General features: G+C 37.2%; 1 protein-coding gene and 2 long non-coding RNA genes across 7 annotated transcripts in view; 1 reads left to right on the top strand and 2 right to left on the bottom strand.

Annotated features, from left to right (window-relative positions):
- LOC136239421 (F-BAR and double SH3 domains protein 2-like) overlaps window positions 1-27,786 on the top strand; it is a 155,669-nt gene that overhangs the window by 127,536 nt on the left and 347 nt on the right. For 3 of the 4 annotated variants that reach the window (XM_066030150.1, XM_066030152.1, XM_066030153.1), the window contains 9 exons: window positions 1,485-1,580; window positions 10,481-10,633; window positions 11,037-11,120; window positions 11,747-11,798; window positions 13,573-13,641; window positions 16,711-16,850; window positions 20,142-20,225; window positions 27,140-27,257; window positions 27,566-27,753. In XM_066030150.1, the coding sequence (XP_065886222.1) occupies window positions 1,485-1,580; window positions 10,481-10,633; window positions 11,037-11,120; window positions 11,747-11,798; window positions 13,573-13,641; window positions 16,711-16,850; window positions 20,142-20,225; window positions 27,140-27,257; window positions 27,566-27,753 (984 nt within the window). The remainder of the gene's footprint in view (window positions 1-1,484; window positions 1,581-10,480; window positions 10,634-11,036; window positions 11,121-11,746; window positions 11,799-13,572; window positions 13,642-16,710; window positions 16,851-20,141; window positions 20,226-27,139; window positions 27,258-27,565; window positions 27,754-27,786) is intronic. The other variant, XM_066030151.1, reaches the window with a different exon arrangement.
- LOC136239424 (uncharacterized) lies at window positions 6,223-7,687 on the bottom strand. 2 transcript variants are annotated; one of them, XR_010693462.1, is made up of 6 exons: window positions 7,533-7,687; window positions 7,384-7,484; window positions 7,095-7,334; window positions 6,983-7,039; window positions 6,870-6,931; window positions 6,223-6,813 (listed from the first exon to the last, which is right to left on the bottom strand). It is a non-coding gene; the product is annotated as an uncharacterized lncRNA (long non-coding RNA). The 2 variants fall into 2 exon arrangements; XR_010693461.1 differs by having other exon boundaries at window positions 6,224-6,813; window positions 7,095-7,484; window positions 7,533-7,686.
- LOC136239425 (uncharacterized) lies at window positions 12,841-14,085 on the bottom strand. The gene is made up of 3 exons (XR_010693463.1): window positions 13,955-14,085; window positions 13,841-13,888; window positions 12,841-13,791 (listed from the first exon to the last, which is right to left on the bottom strand). It is a non-coding gene; the product is annotated as an uncharacterized lncRNA (long non-coding RNA).

The raw sequence follows: 27,786 nt of genomic DNA, 5'->3' as shown, positions 1-27,786 counted from the left end.
GGAGGAAATAATTATAATTTAATGATAATAACTTTAGAACAAGTAAAGCTATTAATACCAAACAAGTATCGTCTTTGTCCTTATAGTGAGACCAACCATTTGATACCAAAATTCGAATAGTTTAAATAATGCATAGCTGAAGTACTAACGGAAATCCTAATTTTTGTTGAAATTGGCTATAAAAGGTCACACAAAAGGTCACTTACCTTTATGAGATTTTCTGGGACTTTTGATGTATATAGAGCACATTGTTCTGTACCAGAAACTGCTGAAACCGTTTGTGTTGCAATTAGTTTATGGTTGACCTTTTTCTCATAAAATGACTGGACTATAATGTGTGGCAAACTAAATCACTATGTGATTAACTATAAAATTGCAGTTGGCAAAAGTTAATTTTGGTGAAATGCTCTCACAGAAAAGTTGGCGGTGCTGCAAGGTTGCACATGGTGTAAGCTGATAGAAGGACAAACTGTGCATGTTAAATCCTTTTTGTGCTTAAACGTTTATCTTAATATGGATTTAGTCACTGTTTATATCAGTTTCAAGTCATCCCACTTTACAGGCCCTGGTTTCTTTCACGGGCCATGCCCACTTATTGGATCATGATCTGTATTTAGAGCCTCATCCATTTATCAATGGCTGTGCATGAATCCATGCCTGTTGCTAAAACTTACGTGGAGCCACACCCACTAATCAAATACGAGTTCTAGTCTTAGAGCAGGCAGCTATCATGTGCCAAACCCATTTGCATATGTGGAACCACGTTAACTTACCAGTAAGGTGTGTTTAAGTGGTATGCATGAAGCCTCACTTGGCATGACGAAACCTACCTCAACCACTGCTATCAAAGCTTAGACACAAAGTATGAAAACAGTACTGACCAATTTTAAAATTTGCTGTTTGGTGTCAAATCGGCAGTTTGCCAAATTTAGTTTACTGCCAAATTTTGTTGTTATACAGTAGTACATGTACTTTTTATTTTTAAGTAGCCATCACAAGCTAAAGATTCACTGTTTATCATGCCAAGTTAAATGGATGAATTTAATTTAGTATACAGCTGTAGCTACTAGCTAATAACTTTTCTTTGTGCAAGAGTGATTAGAAAACAATAGCTTCCTGCTTAACTTAATAACTAAAGTTAGGTACTGTAATGTGTGCCACCCTTGAAAATGAACAGGCAGTAGTCACACCAATGTATTTAACATTCTGTGGAGCAATATAGCTACTGTTGTTTGCCCAAATTTGTTTAAAACAGAAAGAACTGAGTCCAGTAGTGCAGTCAACCAGTCCAGGTAGCCAGTCCAGTCCAGTGATTGTCTACACCCATGCAGTCATGTGAATCTTGCTACATCAAGTTTATATAAAGTGCTGGTTTAATGTTGCAATTAAATTTATAGTAAATATATTTTCTATTGTCTGTGTACTGTCATGTTAAAGCATATGTGTACATGTATCATTGACTATTTCTATGCTATTTTTTGTAGGTCTCAAGAGACTATGTTGTTCAGTGCTATTTGAAAAAGTTTCCAATAATGAGCAGTATATCCCAATATGAGTTTGAATCATTTGGACAAGATAAGGTTGTTATAATTATAATGTTGTTATGTATAAAGATTTTAATACATTTGCAGTGTAGGTATTTTTTATGATATACAGTAGTACTGTTTTTATGATATACAGTACATGTAGTACTGTAGAGTAGGCATCTTAAAGGTTTGCACTTTTCTGCCAATGAATACTGTATCTCCCCAAGCAGTCTCACTTTCTGGTAGTATTAATTTCAAACTTAATAATTATGACAACCATCAACAATTCATCTGGAATTTAAAATTTTTCTTCTGATTGTTTAACTGCCTTCAATGCATTATTACATCATGGACTAACCTTTTTCCTTCTTTTTGTCCCATTTATTTTCCCCCATTTATTCCTTACCATGTAGATATTATTTCATAGTAGTGCATCTTTTGTTTCTTTTGCTGTGTACCATAAATTCCTTAGTGACTAGATTGAGATGCTTCTCGTACTGTTCTTCAATTGTAATGCTTTGTAGTAGGTGAACATAGCTGAGAACAATTAAGGATCATAGAAATAAACAGTGGGAGGTTGCATACATGTGCAGCTGATTTAATCCATAGCTATTGACAAACTGTATGACTGAGTAGGATATGCTCTAATGTGTTATAAGTGCATATGTTACATTCATTTTCCTTTTTCAATTGTATAATGATTTTCATAATTCTAAAGCACTGAGAAGCTTTAGATGTCAATTCCTAGAAACATGTTTCTGAGTGTGGTAACATTATTTGTTTGGGTAAGTTAAGTTATCCGAAGGCAAATAAGTACTACCATTTCTTTTTGTATATATGTATGTATATGTATGTGTGTATGTATGCATGATATGTTGTGGGTTGCTGGAGGGGGATAAAGCATAAACTATACCAGTAGTCCTATTAATTAGTTTCATCAACCTATTTAGCTATGTACTTACAGTATAGCTAGCCTGATGAAAGCAATTGTGCAAACTCAACAATGAAATTCTAATAAATACTTCAGTGACTTTAATGGCAATGGTGTGCTGCAGCAAAGTTTGTTTTGTGGAAGTTTTGACATCATTCAAAACTATTGTAAAATATATTGTAACATTGAGTGTGTGGAGATTGAGATTCACAGTGAGGTGTAACCAAGTAGTAGAACCACTAACCTTGGGGTGCCATGTAGTGAGGAATGTATCCAGTAGTATTTGAAGTTGCGTGCTCATATGATTCGTAATCAAGATATAACCAAGTAACTACTAATTTAGGCTACCTTTAGGATTCTTTGTCTGGCACTTGGAGGCTTTGTCGAGAGAATTTGTCGAAAAAAACACATTAGTAGAGAATTGACAAACTCTAATTAGAATAATTATTATGATGTAATAAGATAGTCACTTTTAATGTAGTAGTGTGTGTGGTATGTGCGTTATTATTCATCCGTATCAATCACGCTGTACCGGGTGGTTCTCTCCTAGTTTTGAACCTTCCCATCGATAAAGAAGATACTTCTGTACATAATATGTTGTTAAAAGTAATTTGCTTAACAAAACCTTCCTTGGCAATGCATAGCAATGAAATTGATGAATTACAGTATGAAATTTCATGAATTATGGAATCCAAAATTATAATAAATTGATTTATTATTGCACAACCAAAACCTATTGGCTAAAAATGCCTAAAATATTAAAATAGAATATGTAGTTGGTTAATTCCAGATGATTTAGCTACCTGCATGGCACCTAGTTTTTAGAAGTAGCACATCAACTTGTTTTTAATTAGTTAATTAATATGTGTTCCATAGACTGTAAGTGACTAAAGTTGTTGACGTTAGTCTCATAAACACAATTCAAATAACCTTGTTTAACACCATGTTTTAAAAACCCGCTATACAGTACCATCTGTGTATTAAGTGCCAAACTATCAATGCTTGCTTCACAGCAGTAGTAAAACATTGAAAAATGTTTGACTAAACAGATTGTTTTTTTTTTCAGTACAGTTTTTTTTTTTCAGTACAGTTTTATGTATACATGAGTTTCTATAATACTTCTTCAATAGTAAAGAAGAAAGCATAATATACAACTTCTTGTATGTTAAATGTCAACAAATGTGCATGGGTAAGTAAAACAGAATCAGAAAATGGGAACGGGATCTGTATGGCTTAAATTTTGATAAAGGTCATCATGTCAATATACAAGTTCTTTGAGGATTCTTCCACTAAAACGTTTAAAACACCACAATAGAGCTGGGACTATGAGTAAAACTAACACATGACACTAAAGGAAAACCAACACGTGACCGTGTCTGTTATGATATGGTGCGCATGCGTGGAGGGGGCTGTAATAAGAGTAAACCGCTGAGTTTGTCTGCTGTGGATGTTAGTGTGTATCGTTCGTGCCACGCCGAATCCTGTCACGTAACAAATTGGGGGCTTGTCCGGGAGCACCAGAAGACAAGTTGTTTAAAGATTTTGGTCGCGGAGACATTTGTTTTCTACTTTCACTGCTCCCTTGTGTTCACCCTGTCCGATTCTAACCACAAGTTTTTAATCCTTAGTACCGGGTGAGTGGTACCTCAACAGGTGTGAATATTTGTACAGTTGGCGTTGTTGTTTGTGTGTCTCAACTAGGCAGGTTTTGTTGTTATCGGTGCCAGTGTGCTTTATTTGGAATTACAAATTTGTAGTCATACAAATCATTCTCATCGTCGTTACTCTCATCGTTCCGATTACGTTGTTGTGGAGTAGATAATTATGTCGTTTTCAATAGACTCTTTTGTAAAATCGCCCAGTATTTTGTCTTTAAATCCTTTAAAGAAGATGGAGCTGCTCTCCCTTGCTCAACACTACAAGTTGGAAGCCACTCAAGCTATGGAAAAGGGTGAAATTCGAACATTGATCATAGAGTATTTAGTTGAGGAAGAGATCGTGTCTGAAGATAAAATACCATCAACCACTGATACTATCGAACTGAAGAGGCTAGAACTGCAAGACAAGGAGAAGGAGCGTGAAGCCCAGTTGAAGATGAAAGAGATGGAATTACGAGAGCAGGAGCTTGCTCTGCAGTTGAAACTTAAAGAACTCGAAATTGCAGCAGCTTCTACAGCTCCACCTGTACCTCGTACCAGTCGACATGCTGAATTTGATGTGACTAAGCAAGTACGGTTTGTTCCACCCTTCCAGGAGACAGAGGTGGATAAGTATTTTTTGCATTTTGAGAAAGTTGCGTCAAGTCTGTCATGGCCTAAACAAGTTTGGACACTACTCCTTCAGAGCTCTCTGTTAGGTAAGCCCATGAAGCCTATTCAGCCCTATCGATAGAACAGAGTTCTGACTATGACACAGTGAAACGCTCTATTCTCAAGGCCTATGAGCTTGTTCCTGAGGCCTACCGACAGAGGTTCTGAGCCACCCAGAAGACAGATACTCAGACTTTTGTGGAGTTTGCACGGGCGAAGGAAACTTTGTTTGACCGCTGGTGTACCTCTAAAGGAGTTGATGGAGACTTTAACCGGCTCAGACAACTGTTGATGATGGAGGAGTTCAAAAACTGCCTTCCTAGTGATATTCGGACCTATCTGGATGGGCAGAAGGTAGACAATTTACATGAAGCAGCAGTTTATGTTGAGGACTACTCCTTGACACATACCACTTCCTTTGGAAAGCCCCATCCCTGTGATGGTAACTCAGCAGATATAACACTTGAATTAGCTAAAGGTGGTCAGCCTGGTGCTCTTATCACCAGTAGCTTTACAGGTGGAGGCCCATCAGGGAACTACAGTAGCAACCACCTACCTGCTGAACCAACATGCTTTTATTGCAGGAAAAAGGGTCACATAATGTCAAGCCTTGCCAAGAAAGAATGAGAGGTCTGAAAAGCCTGATCTCATTGTTTCCCCAAGTTGTCAGACAGACCATAAGAAAAGTAAGTTGCCAGATGAATACACTCCATTAATTTCATGTGGTAGAGTCTCCCTTGTTGGCTCACAAGTGGAATTTCCAATCACCATTCTCAGAGATACTGATGCGACACAGTCTCTGATATTGGAGGGTGCCCTTCCCTTCAGTTCCCTTTCAGACACGGGAATGACTGTGTTACTACAAGGAGCAGAGTTAGGAACTTTTCGTGTACCACTTCATAAGGTTCACTTGAAGTGTGGCCTAGTGACTGCAGCTGTAGTTGTCGGAGTGAGACCTTCCTTACCAGTCCAGGGTGTGAGTCTCATACTTGGTAATGACTTAGCTGGAGGACAAGTGGCATGTATTTCCAATGTGCTACAGAACTCAGTGTCGCCAACTGTTGCAGCAGAGCAAGTGTTTAGGGTCATTAACAGTAATTCACAGCAGGATCTCAGTAGAGAGCAGATCGGGCGCGTTAGATGTTTGCCAGGAAAGAAAATGGTGGACAACCAAATTTTCGTAGGGCGGTTACCCAAACACATTTGCAGTAGGGGCTTGGAAGACATTTTCTTTCCCTATGGAAAACTGACACGTTGTAAAGTGAAACAAGGAATACGACTAGCTTATGGTTTTGTTGAGTTTGAAAACAGAAGAGATGCTGAGGATGCAATACGTCTGGAGAATGGCAGAGAGATCATGGGTACTATAGTACGTTCGCGTTGAGCTGAACCTTCAAAAACGATTAATAACTTACGATTGCTACATCGCATGGGCCTCCTGTATTGCTCAATACGTAGCGCTTCTCAATCCGCTAAAAATATATTAAAAGCGCTTCATTCGAATGTAAGACACTCCAGTTATGACACTGTAAAGTTTCGCCATACATTTTCAATGGGGAAGCCTCTAAAGCACGGCCCTTTGATGGTCATGTTGACACGTGTTTGTGGCCAAGCCAGACGTCACACACCCGCCCTCAACACGCATGATTTCACCATCCGTTATGTAAGAGGCTGTAGTACACTTTTACAACAAAAATAAAACAGATTTGTGTGTGTAAAACAGAGTTGCATAAGTAGAAGAGCTGGGGCCACTGTTGCACTATTTAGAAGATAAGTGGCCTGCTTATATTCAGGTAAAAAACTTCTTCAGCCTCAAAAGAGAAAAAAAACCAAATTATAACAGCTCAAAATCTGTTATTCAGCATTGGTGTTCCTGGAAGTGAGCCAAACAACATGTATTTTATTTCACATTCACCACAGCTGACTATCGTCTTCTGTTCCCATTTAGTCAATTTGGCATTTTAATCCTTTTCTCATCACTTCACCACACATGTACACAGTTTTTACAGCCAGCATTTTGTTTTTGAAGTTACATTCCCAAAAAACTCTAAAATTTTCAACAAATGAAATAATACTGTTTGTATGAATTTGGACTGATAGTACCTGTAGTGACTTCCAAACACTCCTGCACTGATTTAATATACACGGGATGGTATGTTCAACTTCTGCTAGCACAATAAAGTAATGGTATTTTTTATTGAAGTGCACACACTTACACTTCATCTGTATTTTCATGTACTTCACAGAGTTTAATCCCAGCTACCCGATGACTCCTGGGGAACAAAATCAAGTTGTAACACCAATGCTGCAAATATCAAACAATCTTACATCAGATGAAGTAAGCCCAGAAGAAGACTTGGACCCGTTACTGCTAGTGGAACATTCATTAATACCACCATCACCATCTTCACTATCACTGCTGATTTGGATGAGGAATTGCTCTAGAAGTTCTTCATTACCCAAGTCTCATCCAAATACACAACCGGTCTTCCTTCAGTTCTGTTGCACCTCGTTCGTCTTTAATATTTATGATGCTGATGGACTGTGCAGGACTGCTCATAGTATACCCTGCATATACGTGTAGTGACATTAAAGCACAAACAGTTTCAATGCTAACCTCTTGTCATTAATCGTCTTGTACTTAAATCCCATATCACTCAACACTCTTTAAAGCAATTTTCTACCCCCAGAGAAAACACCATCATTCTTAAGTTTGGCCTAAGACGGAGTACGTGACAAAGTTGCAGGTTTCAAAATTTAACTTACCAAAATCTTTGAGAGCGATAGATTTCCTTCCTTCCATACAATGAATGGATCTTGTCTGACAGTATCTGGGTCAAAACTGTCTGCATCAACATGGACTCGTGAACATTTGTACCTGACGATTACAATTGAGCGGGCTTGTTCAAAGTGCATTTTGTATCTTTTTCTTGTCATAAGTAGATACTTCATTTGGCTGTTTAACTTCTTTCCAAGGGGGGTTCGCTGCGCACTCGCTGACGGTGCACTGGACGCCATATTCACAACAATTAAGTGTGCGCCCGTAACATGGGCTTACGAATAAATGCGTCATAAACATTATGTTTAAAGCCTTTGATCTTGTATGGCTTCTTAATCAACAACCCAGGATTCAGCTCAACGCGAATGTACTATAGGATAGTTGTGGAATGGTCTAGAGGACACAAGGACAAGAATAGCATACGTGGTTATGATTGATATGACTGCCGTATTCATGATCGGAATTGTTATGACAGAGGAAGACGAGATCACAGATACTCTCGAAGGAGGTCTTATTCATGGTCACCACCCTGACATAAGCATCACAAATACCGGTGACTGATTGACTTGTGCATTTCACTTAGTTATTAACCTTTTCCATACCTTGCTGGTGTATTTAGGTCTTTTATCATGTAATTTTTAGACAACTTTAATTTTTGTACCCACATGTGTGTGCGTATACCTTTTGTTGTGTGTAGGGGTAGTTTTGTAGGGGGGGAGTGTTATGATATGGTGCGCATGCGTGGAGGGGGCTGTAATAAGAGTAAACCGCTGAGTTTGTCTACAGTGGATGTTAGTGTGTATCCTTCGTGCCACGCCGAATCCTGTCACGTGACAGTGTCCAAAAAAACAATCACATAATGATACCAGGATCACTTGAAGTTGTTGCAATGTCACTCTTAATCTAGCTGCATGCAATTGGATACTATCACACTATTGCTTTTAAAGCTACAGGTGTAGCTGCATGGCTATCACTATCACTTAGGGCTGGGATGAAGCTTCGAATGATTCGTGGGTTCAAAGGTTAAGTAAACTTCGAATTATAAAAGTATCCTTTCGAAGTTTCGTAATGCACTCATAGTCTTCGAAAGAATTACAAATAAACGTGGTTATCTTTACTGCAGCTGTTTATTCCTCTTGCATGATCAATGTTCGTCTCTTCGAGATCAATCTTTGCATGTGCCATGCCCACTTTTAAACCATCACCGTTCAGCTTGCTACCATAGTTGCAGCCTTAAAACACCTTATAAAGTGATAGATAATGCATGGAAAGTATACTTTTAGCCATTTCTCGGTATTTACCTGTGCATGATTGCAGTACAGTGGACACGCCCTTTTGCAATCGATCGATCGCGTCATTCAGTACTGCTGCTTTGCACTTTCCAAATGCTTACAAACTTGTTGAATAGGTTTAGAAAGATAAAACCTAAGAAGGTTGTACATAAATACAAACTTGAAAGCCTACACCGAAGCTTCGAATGTTTGAACATTTTATTAGCAAGTATTTGAAGGTAAATTTCAATATTCGTCCCAGCCCTACTATCACTATAAACGATTCAACTACTGTACAAGTATGGCACTGCTTAAATGCAACGTTGTCTCGTGAGTTTCTAATCGTGAGAGTGTGTGCAATTAAAAACTCACTAGTTAACACCCATAGTATTCATCCCATTTCATTTGGGATGAATACTCGTGAGCGAAATGGGTGCCACGCTCTTTAATTAGTGAGTTTTTAATTTATCACACTCTTGCAAGATGATGTTGCATTTGAGCAGTGCTAACTGACTCATTCTCAAAAAACAAACAAAAACAAAAAAACTTTACCACCTTGTAAAAGTATTTTAGTCCAGTGACTGCTCTGTTGATTGTGATTTAGCTGTAAAATTCTGCAATGCTGCCAAGAACATTTTAGTATAAATTTTAACCTGTATATTTTGACATAGCAATCCCATTCCCACTTTCTGTTTCTATCTCGCTCCTGTTTTACTCTTTAAAAGTCTACATATTTTCCCAAAATGCATAGTCCTCTCCTACCAGTTGTACTTGTTTACTGTCTTATTATGTACTATACAACAACATTCTTTGGTCGATTAAGAAACTCATGTAAACGCCTTATGTTTACTGTAATAGCAAAGTACATATCTTGTGAAACTTTTACAGCTAGTAGTTACGTAAACAGATTATGATGCAGGTACTGTACCACACAGTGGAGTGAAAAGCACTGTTTTCTCTATGCTGCTCTTCATTTTTGTTCGCATACGTATGGGACACGTCCCTTTCATCTCGAAGGAATAGGTTATTCCTGGTAGTCTATGAGGCCTGCACCATTGTTTTTCAGTAGTTAAATGCCTGTAAAACCCGAAGGGAAGGTACTTCACAAAGTCTTAGGAGAGTTGCCACACCTGTATTTCAGACTGCCGAATGGATCCACCTCAAAGTGAAGTTTATGAGTTTGATACAGATTTCATTTCGCTTTTACTTCTTACGTGCAAGCTGCTTTTACCATTTGTGACCGGGCCTGTGAAAACAGGGCATGTGGGTACAAACTACATACCATCACACTACAGGTCATATCTCAGTTTTAGAGCCAGTGCATAATGGTGCATAATGGTATAAAAAGTTATGAGTGATAGAAGTTTGAAAAAGTAGGCAAAAATCATGTGCCCACATGCCCTATTTTCGCAGGCCCAGTCACATTTAACGAATTTGCTCATGTGGGTGAGTACGGACAAAGATAAATGGATAGGTATGTACGCACACATTGTATGAAAGCAATTCAGTAAACCAGGCGGGCAGGTACGTGGTTTAATAAAATTTGTCCTAAGTAAGACTTGCATTGCATTAAGCTTTACTACTGTACCTTGTATTTTAAGTTGTTTTTGATTAGTTCTTTAATAATAACACTACTTAAAATATATGTAATTGTGTTTTTATAGATTTGTGCAATTAGCAAAGATCATGGTGCTGAAATTTATTTAAATAAAGGTGCCCGTAAGATTGCAACTGATGTCATGGAGCAGAAAACTTTTGTGGCAGAAAAATCTAAGCAAGTAAAGGGTCTGCAGTCTGTTTCATCAGCCTACCTTAAGGTGCATAGTATGACTGTTGCTTGTGTAACATGTGGGTGGGTATTCGCAACCAAGTGCCATACTGTACATGTATCGTTCATGTGTGCGTGTACAAAGGGCACACAATTTGGATATCTGTAGACTTCACTAGGACTAGTATACACTAAGGCTGAGTAATGGTATCAATAGTGCTATGTATTGTGATAGTGAAATTATCTATCTATCTATCTATCTATCTATCTATCTATCTATCTGTCTGTCTGTCTGTCTGTCTGTCTGTCTGTCTGTCTGTCTGTCTGTCTGTCTGTCTGTCTGTCTGTCTGTCTGTCTGTCTGTCTATCTATCTATCTATCTATCTATCTATCTTGTGTGCATTTATATTGTTAATTGACAGTGTTATAGTTAACTTTAAATTTTGACACAGAATCCAGAATTTGGAACAGCAAATGCAACTCATGAAGCAGAAAACAAAACTGATTTACTCCAAGAAGAGATTAGACAAGCTGAGGTATGTATCCGTAGTGTACTTTTATTCTTAAGGACATCCATATTATTAAGGACATCCATCCATATTATATAAGAAAGTGAAAAGTACATTATGTATTAAAACAGCAAACTAGATTCATGAGGATGGCCAGTAATTGGTTTGCCATAGGAAAAGAAATTGTTATCATTTGTAGTGAAGGTTTAACAGAATTGATATCCTATAGAACAGTTACCCTATTACAGTACAGCAGTCAAAAAACTGTATATACTATTTAATGTAATTTTCCACTCACTCACTCACTCACTCACTCACTCACTCACTCACTCACTCACTCACTCACTCACTCACTCACTCACTCACTCACTCACTCACTCACTCACTCACTCACTCACTCACTCACTCACTCACTCACTCACTCACTCATTCACTCACTCACTCACTCACTCACTCACTCACTCACCACAACGGCTAAGGCTATAAGTTCAATGTTTTCACTGTTAGACAATTCAATTTACTCAACAGGTGCCTTTTGGCATGCCTATGTACAATCCTGTCATAGTTGTTGCACAGTATTCAAAATACAAATAACCAAATGTTACTTTAATTATATTACTTTGTACTCAATACAATATTTTCATGTAATCCAGGTAACCATTATTATGTATGAGAAGAAACTAGATCTACTTAGAAAAGCTAACAGTAAGAAAAATATTATAATGGTGCATATGTACTTTGCTAATATTGGTATGCATAAAATGTGCTGTTAAGTCCAAACACATAGTTATGTAAAATGGTGTATTCGTAAGTACACAGTGTACAACCTTAAGTCCTTTATTCAGAGGATTTGAAATTCATACAGTAAGTAAACAATTTTGATACATAGTTCACTATACTTACTACAGAAAGTCATCCAATGTTGATTGCTTTGCGTTTTGTATTAGAATAATGAGACATCCGAGCTTAGATGTTTGTGTAGCCATGCATGCCTGAATGTTCTTTTGTATACAAGAATAATGTAACATCTTTGTATGAAGCTACCTTGAATATGCATATCGTATGGTACATACGTACACTCCAGTATTTTGCAAGGAGTATAGAACAGTAGGTAGGAAAAATTGTACATTTTTTACTTTCTATGTATCAAGTTGTAGTACATGTACTACATGCAGTAATTGATTGTGCTTTCTGAGTGGTTCTCATTAAACATGAATTGTATCAATTAGTGATCATATCCATGAGTGGTTTATTCATAAGTTTGTTATCCTATTTTGTATACATAATTAGAAAACTAAGGGTTATTATTATGCGGTATAAGAATGTTTGTTTGCAACAGTATGCTTTTGTAGTAAGGTGGTTACAGTGATAATTTAGAATTACATATAAATTTTTTCATATTATAAACAAATTACAAATGTCAGGAGTACTCTGTTTTGTGATTACAGTCTGATCAGTAACCAATACATAGTAATTGATGAATTACAGCTATATGATGATATAGTTGTAGTACATTACTTAAATTAATAACTATATGTTACAAATTAATTAACATTGTATATAATTTTGATTTTTGATTAATTTAAGGATGGTGGTAATTGGGCACTTGAATTTAGAGGTAGTCAACCTCAAATTGCTTCTTTGAAAACGAAATTGCAGAATCAGTAGGTTGAGCACAGAGGAATTACGTACGTATCTCAGCTGTTATGACACATACTTAGACTGTCACCACTTGGTCTACGTTCAACAAAATTTTATTTCAAAAGATTCAAACTTCCTGTATTCTACATGAAACTAATATACAGTATTCATGGAAATTCATACCAGTGTATGAATTTGTAATGGATTCATATCAAAGAAATTAACGCCTTCACTGCAAGGCTTGTCATGCACATACCATCATTTCTTATACTATATTCTATATTTTCATGGAATTGTGAATCCATTAAAAATTCAAATACGTGCCTATTTAAAGAGTCAAGAAATGCCAGTGTATTAAGTATTTAGGATGTTGTAGCTCACCATTAGTTGAAGCTACATATACCAAAATTTCATACATTTTGTAGCAATTTCTTACCTTCCACAACATCAATGGTACAAGTAGCCAACAGCTGTGTTTCAATTTCAAAAGATTCAAGCAGCTGAGATACCGTATAGCCTAAATATTTTGAGAGGGGAAAATTTTTGCTGATTCTGTGGTTTTGGGGGTTAAAAGCGAAAATTTTATCCTTGAAACATTTAAACCTCCATATAGTCTAATACATTTTGGGAGTGTTTGCAAATCCGTGTTTTTAGCAACATTGCTCAACCTCGAAATATTTAGGCTATACGGTATACCTTACACAGGCTCCTGGGGGATTATTACATAGCACTTTAAATAATAACAGTGGTTTACCCCGTAAAGTACTGTATATGTAATCATAACTGTGTGCATCTACATGTGTACCTTATGTACGGTATGTTAATGCTACTACTGTAGTTGATGTGGACAAGTGGTTGCAAACTACTAAAACCAAGGACAGTCAGGATAAAAGTAGTTTAAGAGAAAGTACGTATGTATGTTAATCATCTTAAATGTCACCTGCTGATCAAAAACCTGTCATTTTTACACATTCCTCAAATTTTATTGACAAAGGAGTGGGCAGCCAAAGTTTCAGCCTTTTATGTTAAATGTTATTGGAGTTGTAGTGTACAGCACCTATATGGCAAATAAATTACAGTTGCGTAATTAATCAATCGCAACTCACAACTGAAACAAGCTAACTGTTCACCGTGAACAAGTAAATCCATCAAGCCTGTTTGCATGAAGAAGACCATTCAACAAAGATATATCATATCATAAATTAGCACCCATAACTCACCTCACATGTGTCCTTTTACTGTATGAAGATTTTCTTATTCTCCATAAACAGGCAAATCCAGTGATCTAAATAATAATATTGGTTTGATTTTGTTTCACTGTTTATTAAAGCAATTAAACATAATTTTTATATGTCACATGCAATTACCCAGTATATTTTATGACAAAATAGAATTTCATGAAAACAACAGGTTTAATTTTGCTCAGCTGGTCACAAAACGTATACTCTGTGTATGTGTAGCATTGATGTCTAATGCCACAAAAAGTTATTTTGGGTTCCCTGCCTAGACATGTTTTAAGGAATTACACAATCATTACATGATGATGATCACAATTGCCTAGTTACGAATATATACTATTGAGCATTTTTTGACTTTGCTAGCACCTTAAGTATATGTTAAAGCATAGCCGCGAGTACTATATGAAAAATAAAGTACGAGGCCAAGCGCCGAGTACTTTATTTTTCATATAGCACGAGCAAGGCTATGCTTTAAATGATTTATGGAACTTTCTAGTCGTGTAGCTTCACCATACACTAGGACTCGTAATTAACAAGCGTTGCACGAACTATTAGTAGCCTGAACACACACAAACTAGTTTAACAAAGTAACTCACGCGTATTTCACCATAGTTTGGCATGTAGACGTTCATTGCGTCTTTTGGCAGGTTTTGTTTGCAACCCACAATCGATTCTATTGTGAGTCACATGGTGAAGTATTTCTGTGATATCTCCAGGAGTTGTCCGTTTACATTAACAAACGTAACAGCAACGTTACCTTCTCCCACCCATCATCGAAGCATTTAGGTATGTCTATAAAAGTAATCCAGTGGTAAAACTCGTATTGGCTGGGGTGATTGATCACTCAGCGCGGCGAGGCTATCAGCCTTCACCGGCTTGGGTGATTAGTCGTACTGGCGCGAGCCCCGTAGGCTACACTAAGGCACATGGGCAACTGTGCTTTATTGCCCACAAAGAGTGCTTTATTGCACCGCAAAGAGTGCTTTATTGTGAATAAAGCACTCTTTGCAGTGCAATAAAGCACTCTTTGTGGTCGATGAAACAGTTGGCCGGCTGAGAGTGTACTTTATGAAATTTAAAGTACACTTTCCCTTTGATCTCGTCCACGCAAAGTTCTATAACAAGAGTTAATAATAGTGGCGAGGTTGTTTAAATATTTTTTGTGCATCAATTATGCACTTCATGCACTACATCACTGTACTGTAGTGCAATTAGTCACCTGATCACTTTTCAGATGTTGTTAGGATTTTAATTGGGTGAATTCAATATTATCATACAGTATGATAGTTACTGTATAGTAAGGACCACAAATGAGTAGGCGTGGCCCATGAAATAACATCACCCAAAAACCAGCCTCAATTTTCTCTGACAACAATGAGGCAGTATTGGTTAGGCAAAACTAAGCCCCAACAAGCCTTTAGATCGACCCAAAATGCTTTCAACAAGTTGCTATGGAATTTTAAGTAATATTTAACGGAATTTTCTACCGATTGAGTAACTGACTGGTGCCTTCAGACAAGTGCAACTCGACAATGGCTAAGGCTTTGGGCTTGATTTTTTCACTGTTTGATGTCACTTCAGCCCAGGAGGTGCCTTTTGGCATACCGCAGTATGTACAAAGCATTCTTCATGGACTTACCTATGTCCTTCTTTGTGTCCCATTCATCTTTGCTGACAGTGAAAGGTGTCAATTTGATGGTAGCATGTGATGGCTTCCTTTCGTAATGGAAATTGTTTGTATTTTTCATAGTGGCTATTTTGATTGCAGAGGTGCTTTTTGAACAGTTCTTAATTCGTACTGCTGTGTAACGGGTTGAACATAGATGACAACGAAGCGTAATGGATACTTCACTTTTCAGATGATAGTTGATATAACTTGGGCGTGTGGCACTATTTCTTTCAGTATGTGTGAATTGCAGAGGTGCTTTTCGAAGTATAATTCAAAATGGCGTGTAATGGGTTGAACATAGCTGACAACGGATACTTCACTTTTCAGACGATAATTGATATGGCTAGGGTGCACGGCGCCATTTCAGATGCGGTATGCATGGGTTCACCAGTCATAATAATTATTTACAAAAAAAGTTAACAAACGAGTACGCCAAAAAAAATTGGAATTTCAACTAGAGTAGCACATCGATAAAAAGTACTGAAATAAGTTGGAGTAGTGCTCGATATTAAATCACAGTAAAACAATAAAAGTATTATATTCCTACTGTCTTTTCCGTTATGGTATCTTGAGTACAGTAGGGATATAACACTTCTTACAGTTTTACTGTTATTTAATATTGTGCACTACTCCAGCTTGTTTCAGTACTTTTATCAATGTGCTACGGTCCCTACTCTAGTTGAAATTCCAGATATTTTTGTGTACTTTTATATTATTATTTACAAAACAAATGCATGAGAAACCAATTAATACATTTACGCACTAAAGTGTTATGAGTAAACAAGGAATTGTTCAGTGTGTCAAACATTAGTAGTGCAATAAACAAGGCCATACACCTGTACCATTGTTTCACAAAACTGACTACTATAGTCGTGTACCATCATTTGCTGCTTAAAGAAAACTGCTGCATTTTTAGTAGGTTCATGATTGTTTGTACATGCATGTGCTCTGTAACTATAAAGGCACTAACACTCCTCAAGTAATGTTTCATGGACTAGCTAGTACAAGGCAGGAATTCTTTGGTGTAAAATTATTAATTATTGCATACAATACTTGTTCTTTGTTGCAGGTAAACTGTTAGAATCTGATGCTTCACTTGATCCTGAGCTGTTGGACATTTCTAAAGATGACAGATTTGATCAATTGAGTATGGCCTCTGTTACCAGCTCTCTATCACCGAAATTTTGTGTGGCATTATATGACTATAAGGTGATAAATTTGTAGCTAAGAATCATCATAGCACATGTTCTACTAGCATGACAAATTACTGATACTTGACAGATGGCTGATTTACGTGTTTGTCACAGAAGTTTTTTAAAGTACATTGGTTGAAAAGTAATATCTACTGTAGTTGGATGTATAAGAGCTTCTTTAGATTGAGTGTAGAGAGTTGGTGTCAGTTTTAGATCTATAATCGTTTTACATACTTACTGTAGTAGAGCTGCTGAACTGAATGTGCTGAGCTACAAAGCATTGGTACAATTGAACACAAATTGTTAAAATTTTACCACTTTGTAGAGAATGTATTAAAGCATTGCAGCTTTTAATCAATGTAAGTCTTGCTACTGCATACACAAAGTATTCAAAATTTGTAGAAAAGGAGAAAAGAGATCCACAAACAAAGAATAGTGAACCATTGTATGTACTTTTTGAAAACCAAGCACTTGTGTTGTGCTAATTGTGAAAACCGTCATGTTTGCGGTAGCACTTTATTATTTTATGTCCATCTCTGTTATCTATATATATGTTATAGTTGTAACATGGGCACAAGTGATTTGCCTGATATGTATGCTCAAAGTCTGACAGCTGCGGGCATACATAACAGGCAAATCACGAGTGCCCATGTTACAGCTAATATGTAACACTTCCGTTCAGGCTGATAGCCTTGATGCCAATATGAGTGTAAACCACTAGGTTCGTTTTATAAGCATGCCTGAAAGATTTCATTATGGTTAGGCAGCAAGTAATGTAGTAGCTACGATTGCCTACGGATATCACGGAAAAGTCGAGTAGGACAAATTTTGTGGAATTTACAAGTGTTTTAATCCTTTTGCGTTGAATCACAACATATACTAAAGACCCTAGCTTCATTATAACTCATGTTGTCAGTAATGTGGGCATGTCTGCATTCAAAAATGTAGCCAAAATGCTTGTGGATGCACTGTAAGACTAGTTCTCACCTTTAAGTAGCATCTCCCAACTTGTAGAACACTGAAATGCCTTCATTTGAGCGCTTCTTATGGCAACACTTCAATTTGTGATATATAATCATTAATTTATTCCCACATAGAGGTGGATCGATACCACTTTTTACCGATACTTCCGATACCGTTGAAACCTAGACAAGTTTATTATGGAAATTTCAATGTTAGATAGCTATTACATTATTGTGCAGTTTGATTGATCTCAGTTTAATCAAGTTTCAAACTATCCATTGTATAAACAGCTAAACATGATAAACATCATTGTGGATACTAAATTGCTTGATTTAAGGTAGTTTTCTTGTAAGCTTATTGATTAGGTAATTAATTGCGTGGGCGGATGGTTATTCTACAGTGCTACAGCCTTGCAACCAAACCTTTTCATGAAAAAGCAAGCCAAGTAGTCATACACTTGTTTCTTTGAGGAACAACAAAGAATTCACATGCTCTAATATATTAGAATACACATGGAGCAATTGTAACAATACTTGGACAAGAGTAACAATGGCTTTGTTTTACTAGTTTGTTAGCCCAACTAAGTTATTTGCTACTGGAAACTTAGCTAGAGATGGTTTAATAAAAGTGGTGAGTGTCTTCTGGTGGTATCTGTACCTTGTATTACTGATACTGATCCGATAGTGATACCACTGGTATCTGCATTGATACCGATACTGGTATCGGTCCACCATTATTCCCACAATTGATTTTGGTCTGAGCTTGTATAAAATAGACAGAGGGCAGTACCACTACTTCATCCACATTAAGGCCATGCTTGCTTTGAAAAGTGGCTTGCTCTTCTAGAAGTACAACCACTTTCCTAGGATACATTTCAATGTACACCGGTGTACTTTTATATGTCTCCCTCTAAAGAGGTAAAATGTATCCTCTGGAATTCCTTTGATCTGAGGTGTCAAAGTGTTACATATATGTATACAAGAGTCCATAGTATCTATAGTCTTGATAGATTTGCCTGTTCATGGTGAACAGACTGAGCCAGCATAGCAGTATGTACAAGTTCAGCTGAATCCTTAAAAGCAACCAAAAGAGAAAGGCGTCCAAGAGAAAGGGTGTATCCATTCACCGGACTGGACTACTGGACTGGATTACTGGACTGGACTGCTGGACTCAAGTTTTTTTGTTGTTGTTTTCTTGCTTTTTATCATCAGACCTAACCACAAAAGGTGTTTTAGAAATTGAAACTATTCACCGACATAAAACATGTACTAAAACTTTTACTTTGATCACAAAAACTGCACTAAAACCTAAGTGCAGTTCGTTATTGAAAATAATTTGCTTACTGTTAGCAATGTTTCAAGCACTGTGCACTGTTAACACTACTAATGCATCTGTCTGTCTTCTCTATAGCCTTCTTGTAAAATAGCACACAATAATAATTTTACACAATGCAATTATGTTATGTAACATAGAAATCACCTATAGTCTTTCAGTTGTCTGCACATTTACTCTGCTTTGCCGGCTCTTTGGTTTATAATGTTTGCAAATAGCAGCAAGTGGGCAGTGTTACATTTTAGAAAGAATTGCTTCTCATTGTGCACACTTTCAAACAGGAAGGTAAGGTTACACATATTTGCAATAAATATGGTAACTGTAATAAAAGTTCAAACCAAAGTTATATCATTAAACATCTTTAGACAGGCTGTAGGACCAGGTGTCCTACAGACCTTCAGCACTTCTGTTACACCTTTTCAGCTATAAGTCACTAAGTCTAAGTCCTTGAAATTAGGTTAGGTAATCCTAAGGCTGCAGCACATGTTGCTGCAGACCTTCAGTGCTGGTCACTGTAAAGCATTAATACAATACAATACAATAATACTTGTGCTTAAATAGATTTAAAATAATAGACCACAGTTAGCTGTACGTATGTGCCTCTAATATTCAAGACAAGACATGATTAGTGATGACAGTAAAGGTGTCAAAAGTAGACATGTGCAGTTTGGCTCCATTATGAGTTTGAGAAAGGGTTGTACTGTGAGCTTTTATGACTTCTCCATAGGTAATATTTTGGTTAGTCACAAATAATTGTGTCATTAATTTGAATGAAAAAAAATTTGAAATGGTTTTAGCAGGTCAAGCAGTACTACAAAATTCATTAACTAGCCAAATTTCAAGAAGATGTGTAATTGCATCCATGAGTTATTAAATGTTTTTGTGGGTTCAGCTCAATGCAGTTATGAGTTGTGACCAATTAATTAAGCACTTGTAAATTTATTTGCTGTAAAGTTGCTGCACAATACTTAATTATTGGTTGCAAACTTCAATGTGTTTTATTAATCAATAGGCAAGAGCTGCTGATGAGCTGGATATAACCACAAGCGAAAAATTAGAAGTCACTGAATGGGATGATGGTGATGGCTGGTGTAAAGTGAGCTATGCAACTATTTTTGTTATTTTGCAGGGTAGATAGTCTTCAAGTCTGTAAACACTCAAATCCAACAGAAAAACTGCTTGCAATGTTTCAAGATGCTACATACACTTTCTCATCCCTATACAGTCCACATAACACACACTTGAGGGAAGATAAGGGAGCTAGAGTGTTGGGGAACAAATTAAAGTATAGTTAATGATTAAGTTATGTATATTAGGGATGCGCTGTTTTGCAAAAAAAAACAGACATTGATCTCGCAAAGTACCAGTTGCTTCCAATAGGTTGGCAATTTTTATTAATAGAATTTGTTACTTGCTACAGTGTAACTTACTAACAGGTGTAAAAAACTTAATTTGGAGTTTTAAGTTCGATAGAGTATATGCACTGCTGAAAACATTCTAAAATCACGTGATATTTTAACACATTTTGTTACGTTTAAATATGTCACGACGGTGAACAACTGCAATAAATGTAGGTAGAAAAATGCAAATCTCAGAAATACCAGTATTTCTTCCAGATTCCTCTACCTATATAGAATAGTAGCTGGTAAGAAGAGCCGAGTCTGTAGTGTTAGTGGCGAGGTATAGCTTGAGCTACATTTGCTACCCGTACTTTTGTATGGGGTTTGCGATAGTCGTTCTTCTTGGGCATGCCGCTAATCAATGTAAATTGATTATTTTTCATTGAACGTACTGTATATACTCTATTAGGGATCATAGAAAAAAAGGTAGTGAAACAAGGAAGGTCATGCGTGTCTGAAGATATACTAGTGGACATTTACCCTACTTCAGGATTTAGCCATGGCTGAATAAGGGAGTAAAGGTGAAGACTGAACAAGGGATTAAATGTCCACTATCTTCAACCTCCCTTAAGCTTGTTTCACTAGTTTTTCTATCGAACTTAAAATTCGCACTTATTTGTTGACTTTTTTGTAAGCTGGTCTGCTCTAAGCCGCACTTCTTGGCACCCAGTATTCATGTGTCTGTTTGTCCCGTGTGTTCTATCAGAGTATAGAGCTGTACCGATATGGGTTTTTGGCATGTACCGATATCCGATATGGATACCACCAAAAGAAGCCAATAACCGATAGTCGATCCAATATTTACATTTCAAACAAGTCATAGATAATCTATGCAAAAGTGTACATTTACCCACTCTACAACAACATGCGGATATATTCATTGCTCACTCTATGCCTGTGGTGATAGTGGCTTGGGTTTCTATTGTGCAATCCAGACAATTAGGACCCACAAACATTTTTATGCACACTCCCATGAAGTCTTAAACGGATATTTCTGCATTACTCTGCGTTTTATTGGCTTGTACGAAGGCTGGTACGGTAGGTTTCCTTGGTTATCCTGTAACTGTTCTTTTATATTACAAAGGTACTATATAACTGCTTCATTTAAGACTGATAAGCTTTAATTTCCAGCAAAACAAACAATTGAATTGTGTGAATTTGTATGGCTTCTCGTAGTGTAGCACTTGCTGTACAGTGAACAATAAGCCACTGCCACTAAGCAGCCACATGGATAACGTAGAAAACCAATATATAATCCATTTATGTATAAACTATTGCTGCTGTTTAAATATTGGTAGCGATATCGGTCCTCCTACTGTTCTGTACCGATACCGATATTGGTAAAAAAATGCCATATCGGTGGCCGATATTTGGCCGATCCGATTATCGGTACAGCTCTATCAAAGTAACGTAACTTCAATCCTTTATAGTGGTAACTACATGTAGTTGTCTAAATTATATATCTGAGATCTATAGGGTGATTTTACAAGGCTGAATGCTCTACAGGGTGACTTGTTTGTAGCTGGTGCCATACGATGAGTGGTGCCATACGCTGAGGAAGTTTCCTCAGCAAAAATGGTTAATCACCAGTATCTAGCTATGGATATGTGAAAACGACATTTTATTAGATTCCGTAAAATAAGCTTAGCTGTAAAATACACACTTGTCTGTTGCATGCTTGCGCTGATTGTACTTGGCCACTTCTTTTTTAATATTCTGTAGTACTCTAATAATAAAGCACAGATTCCCCCCCCTCCAAACTTTTACCATGTGCAAGCTAGGAAGTTCTAGAAGTTGCAGTATAGATACAATTGCATCTTATATGTATGCATGGGTAATGAAAAGATAGAAAGAGAAGGGAGAAGGGCTAATCTTTACTTAGAATTACCAAGAAGTGTTCAAGTTATATTTTTGGTGTGAGACTTAACCTAAAAGCTGCTAAAAATCGAAATACTCTAATAGAGCAATCAACTACTCTAATAGAACATCCATCATAATGTTTTTTTCAAGAAGTTGCCAGTGTGTTTTTTTGACCTGTGCACTGCTATCTTACCATTGCTCAAAACATCCTGCCATATACTAACCACTTTCTGAGAACAACTTCTGTGGTTTAATGTTATAATGGGTATTTTCAGTTGTTGCTAGATAGATGCTTGGGTTAACATGCTTAAGAAAAACAGTTAATTTCTTAGTATGTATACAGTTAACAAGGCTGTAGTATCTGAGAACTGTTTGTTTTTGCTTTATCAGTACCAAAGTTCCATGCTGCACTTATCTGAATCTAACATCAATTGAAGCTAATAAAAATTAATGTCATACAGGGTTTGCACTCCCAAACCCCAACTTTATAAGGTCAGATGATATCACAGCATTTACGCTGTCACGTTATAAGGGGTTATTTGTCAGGGGCAGCAGGACCTGGCAAAGGGAGGGGCACAAACAGACAAGTTATAGGTGGTTAGGGAGAGCCAGATCCTATGTTAGCTAGTTGCTGCATTTTGAAGCAGCAAATAATACACCTCTGAGTGATATCTCACCGTTGATTTTTACCATTTAGCCTTTGCAGATGGTTGTAACATCTTTAAAGCTGTTTAAAAGGCTTTGAATGTCTTCACGATAATTATTTTTAGAGGCGCTTAGTACGCATGAAGGTGCTGGGTGACAATTTCATGGCTAGTTTGACTTTGGTTTTAGTTTCAGGTGAATTTGTAATAAATGCTAGTAAAATGTGCATATTTATTGTGAGTTTTATAAGTAAGCTGATCTTTGCCTGGCATAAAGTTTAGTATTTTAATCAAAAGTATGGCCCTCCACAAGGTGAGGGAGGGGGGGTGGGGCGGACACATTTGCCCCAAATGCCCCATCCTGGATCCGCCATTGGTTGTGGCCAAAAACTAGTTGTATATTTAAGTGACTTTGGGCTCTGGTTGTAAAAAATTAATATGGTGGTTGTAAAAAATTAATGTGGTGATGGGGCCATATAGTTGAAAAGTCAGATTGAAATAGTAACAGAGCAGTCTGTGGCTATGGCTATATATGCTACAAAGTTGAAGTTATTTTTGTGTACATTTTAAATCTCTACAGTGACCTTAAGGTCCAATCCTGTGTATGTCTTTGACAATCCACTATTATGTATTGCCTAATAATCCAATAGCATTTAAAGTTGTATATAGTTCTGTTTTTCCTAAAATTGCTTACAACTGAACTCATCCATCTTGTACCCCCACAATTATTATTAGCATTGGAGGTCTGACAGCAACATGTACTGCAGCCAGCCTTTGGATTACCTAAACTAACAAGAACTGGAGACTTTAAATGATTAGTTAAAACTACAGTAGCTAACAGTAAGGTGAAACAGATAAAGGCCAAAGAAAGGAAAAAATCCCTCCTACCTAGGATTTGAACTGTAGCCACCCAATATCTAGTCATGCACCACACTCAGTCTCCTCCAGGAGGGATAGATTTTCTTCCTTTAAACCTAAGTATTTATTGTTATTAGCACTTTACAGTGACCAGCACTGAAGGTCTGACAGCAACATTTGCTGCAGCCTTTGAATTACCTAACAATCTTTCAGTACACTAGAGTATTTGGTAAAAATAGCTTCCAGATTCAATCTTGTGATAGCTATATTCCAAAAATTTCCAGAGGAAGTACCACCTCAGATCTCTCCCCCCAAGCTGGAAAATTCTATGTATACATACTCTACACACTGCATGGTGAGTGTATACTTGCCATCTCAAGCCCTCTCTTCATTGTTACTGTTTGGACGTTATAGTTTGAGCCATAAGACTGTAAAGCACACTATATAGCTATACTTTAAGCCAAGCAATACGCTAAATTTAGCGATCTTGTATATTGACAAATTTACCATATAAATTTGATGTAATCAATTAGCAAAAAACCAAACTCTAAAATTCTAAATTTAATGTGCCACTAAATTAAGGTATTTCAAACACAAAATTAATGACAAGTATTGATCATTTATAGCTGCATCCTTCTCCTTCCTGTTCTTTATGTAAAGAATACATTTTTAGTTACTGGCCGTGCCCATAAATGACAGCTAGTAGTATTACAACTGTTCTGGAATAATGCTGTCATTTCATCATTATTAGACTTAGGTGACTCACAATGCTTTACAAGCATTGTGAAAGCATTGTGAATCACTTAAACAAAGTGGCATCATTTTTCAGTCAAAAATATTGCCAAATTTTATACTGAATAGGCTAAATTTGCAAAAAAAAACTGTGGGGCCATTCCCCCAGACCCCCCTAGATAGAGCGTGCTCTGCATGCTGAGTGTGTGAAGCTAGTTATATTAACCAGTTGTCGCTTTTTTAGTCAGCCAACCATTATGTTAGCACCCCAGGGGCGGATCCAGGAGTTGGCAAGAGGAGGGGCACAAACAGGCTAAGTTGTAGGTGGTTGGGGAGAGCCAGATTATCTTGTTAGTTGCTGCATTTTTGAAGCAGCAAATAATCACCTCTAGTAGTATCTCACTGTTGATTTTTTGCCATTTTGACCTTTGCAGATGGATGTGAAGTCTTGAAGGCTGTTGTAAAGGCTCTGAATGTCTTAAGAACAGCTACACGATAATTATTTTTAGAGGCGCTTAGTCTGCATGAAGGTGCTGGGTGGCTGTTTCAGAGCTAGCTAAACTTTGGTTTGCTTTAGTTTCAGGCAAATGTGTAATAAATGCTAGTAAAATGTGCCTATTTTCATGAGTTTCATGGCCTGACACAAAGTTTAGTAATTTAATTTTTAATTAGAATTAAGTATTGCTGGCTCCTCCACATTGTGAAGGGGGGGGGGGGGGGGGGGGTTGCCCCAAATGCCCAATCCTGGATCCGCCATCACACCCATCCCTCTGAAATCCTAGATCCGCCCCCGCAATGCACATAGAAGATCTTTGATATACCATTGTAACACTGACAATACTTACCAATCTGTGCACGTGCAAAATCAAACACTCATCATCTGTACCTCACAAAGCTTATTGCGATCTTCTAAGTGTGTCTGCTACAGCACGTTGGAGACAGCATTCTATTGCAAACCACAGGACAGATGTCGACAGCCCTGAATTTTGTTGTAGTTACTATAATATGGCATTGGTTGTGGGTTCCAATCCCACTTGTAGTATGTATACTTTAAGATGCATACTTTTCTACTTTTTTGCTAATAGTAACCTCATATTGCCTCACAGCATATGGACTGTCAGAAAATTATTTAGTGTCACATTTAATAGGAACAGGGAAGGCATGGGCAAGCCAATTGGATGCATGTTTGTAGATAGAGTGCAGCTATACATAACACGGGTGTAACAAGTCAACATACTGTAATAGCTACATTATCATCCTGTTCCGGATGCCAACTTATACAGGCTATATGTCCGACACTCACCCATCACAACTCTACTCTAGTATCAAGCATACTAGTTGTATGAAGGTAACTCTTTGAAGCAAGCTAGGGTTGGAGCAAGCAAAGCGAGCACTCCGGCAAGGCCAGGCCAACCCTAGTTCACCTCAGACTCACCAGATTAGCATTAGGGTTAGGATCGGGTTTATCCTAGGCTTCACTCAGCCTATTGAATCAGGAAAGTAAGAGAGCTGGGAAGCTAGTAGTGATACCACAGCTGGTATCATGTACGTTGGCCCGGTGGTCCTCGTAAATTTTCTTGTCTTTTTTTTATTACATATGGAACCAGACAAATAACCCCTTCTTTTTTCAGTTTCAAATTTACAATACAGTAAAAGCAAGAGTTCATAATATAGTAACTCCCACTACTATATTATGAGTAAAAGTATAAAATTAAAATAACAGTCATCAGACTCCTGTATAAGGGGGGTAACCGTGGTGATTTGCAAAGACTAGAGTCAAGGTTGGCCATGACTGACAAACATCACCAAGGATTGTTACCATCCACTGTGGTATGCGTCCACTCAAGACTCTTGTTGAAGCTTGTGGCTTATGGTATCTCAGGAAATCTTTAAAATTGCCTTTTCTTGTACACAGGAAACAATGTGCTTCTATGGATTTGTAATTGCTTTTAACTTCCATGCTGGGTACACCATGTATCAGGTACACCCAAATAGTATTGCTATCTAGCATAAATTTTTTTTTTCAAACACAAAAATTGCATGTATTCATAGCTAGCTAGCCTGTGGCCAGCTGCGGTCGTGTGCTGGTGCTGATTTAAAATTTTTTTTGAGGGAAAAAAAAGTCTCCAAGCCAACCATAGGCTGGCATTGAGGCTTGTAATCACAAAAGAAGACCAAAACAACCAAGCTGTGAACATGGAACATAGTGGTGGGGAAGATGAAAATTAATTGTGAGGATGTAAACATCAGATCAGGTCCAGTCATGTAATTTTCTCTTTTATGCAACATACATGTACATGTAACCAGGTTGTAGGACCAGACCTTCTGCTGTAAAGCCTTAGTAAAAAAAATACAATTTACTATATTCAGGACTTTAAAGCTAGACTGTTACAGTATGTTAATGAAATGTATTTGGAACCTCCAAAATACAATTACAGAAATTAATTTTGATGCTAGTTTTTGATCCTTTCTATATAATTTCTTTCATAATGAATTATTGGCTGTTTTTATTATAGGGTCGAAACAAATATGGAAAAGAAGGATATTTTCCTCAGAGTTATGTTTCTGCTATGGAAGAAAGTCGGCCATCAACTCCACATCACTTGCAACCAGGAGCTACTACTAATAATAATAGTGAGTGATATTATTGTTGCAGTGTCTGCTTCCAACTCACTTCAAAGTATTTCATTCCAGTACGCAATGACTCCTTAGGTTGTTTTTTTTTTGCCATTAAACATCTAAATTGTACTTGTGGTATTGTAACTATTGTTTCAAACATGCTGTGTAATACTGTCTGTGTTAAAGGCCAGTGTGCTGGTTGCCTGGGTGTGGGGAAAGCTATAGTGAATGCATTAATAATATCGGTATTACATGTTAATAACCACTTTAAAATTTGCTTGTAAAATAATGCACCCCCTGTAAGATTGCCACCTTTTACTTAGGTATGATGTTGAAGGCTTTATATGAGTATTCAGCTGTTGCAGAGGAAGAACTCTCATTTCCAGAAGGAGCTGAAATAAAGTTGATCCGGAAAGATGACAATGGAATTGATGATGGATGGTGGGAAGGGGAATACATGGGAAGAACAGGTGTTTTCCCAAGTATTGTTGTAGAAATAATAGGCAGTCAGGTAAAGATTGTTGTTTGTTTGTAGCATGACTTG

This window comes from Dysidea avara, chromosome 11 (genome assembly GCF_963678975.1).
Source record: "Dysidea avara chromosome 11, odDysAvar1.4, whole genome shotgun sequence".
Lineage (NCBI taxonomy): Eukaryota > Metazoa > Porifera > Demospongiae > Dictyoceratida > Dysideidae > Dysidea > Dysidea avara.
This window is presented reverse-complemented; position numbering and strand designations above follow the sequence as displayed.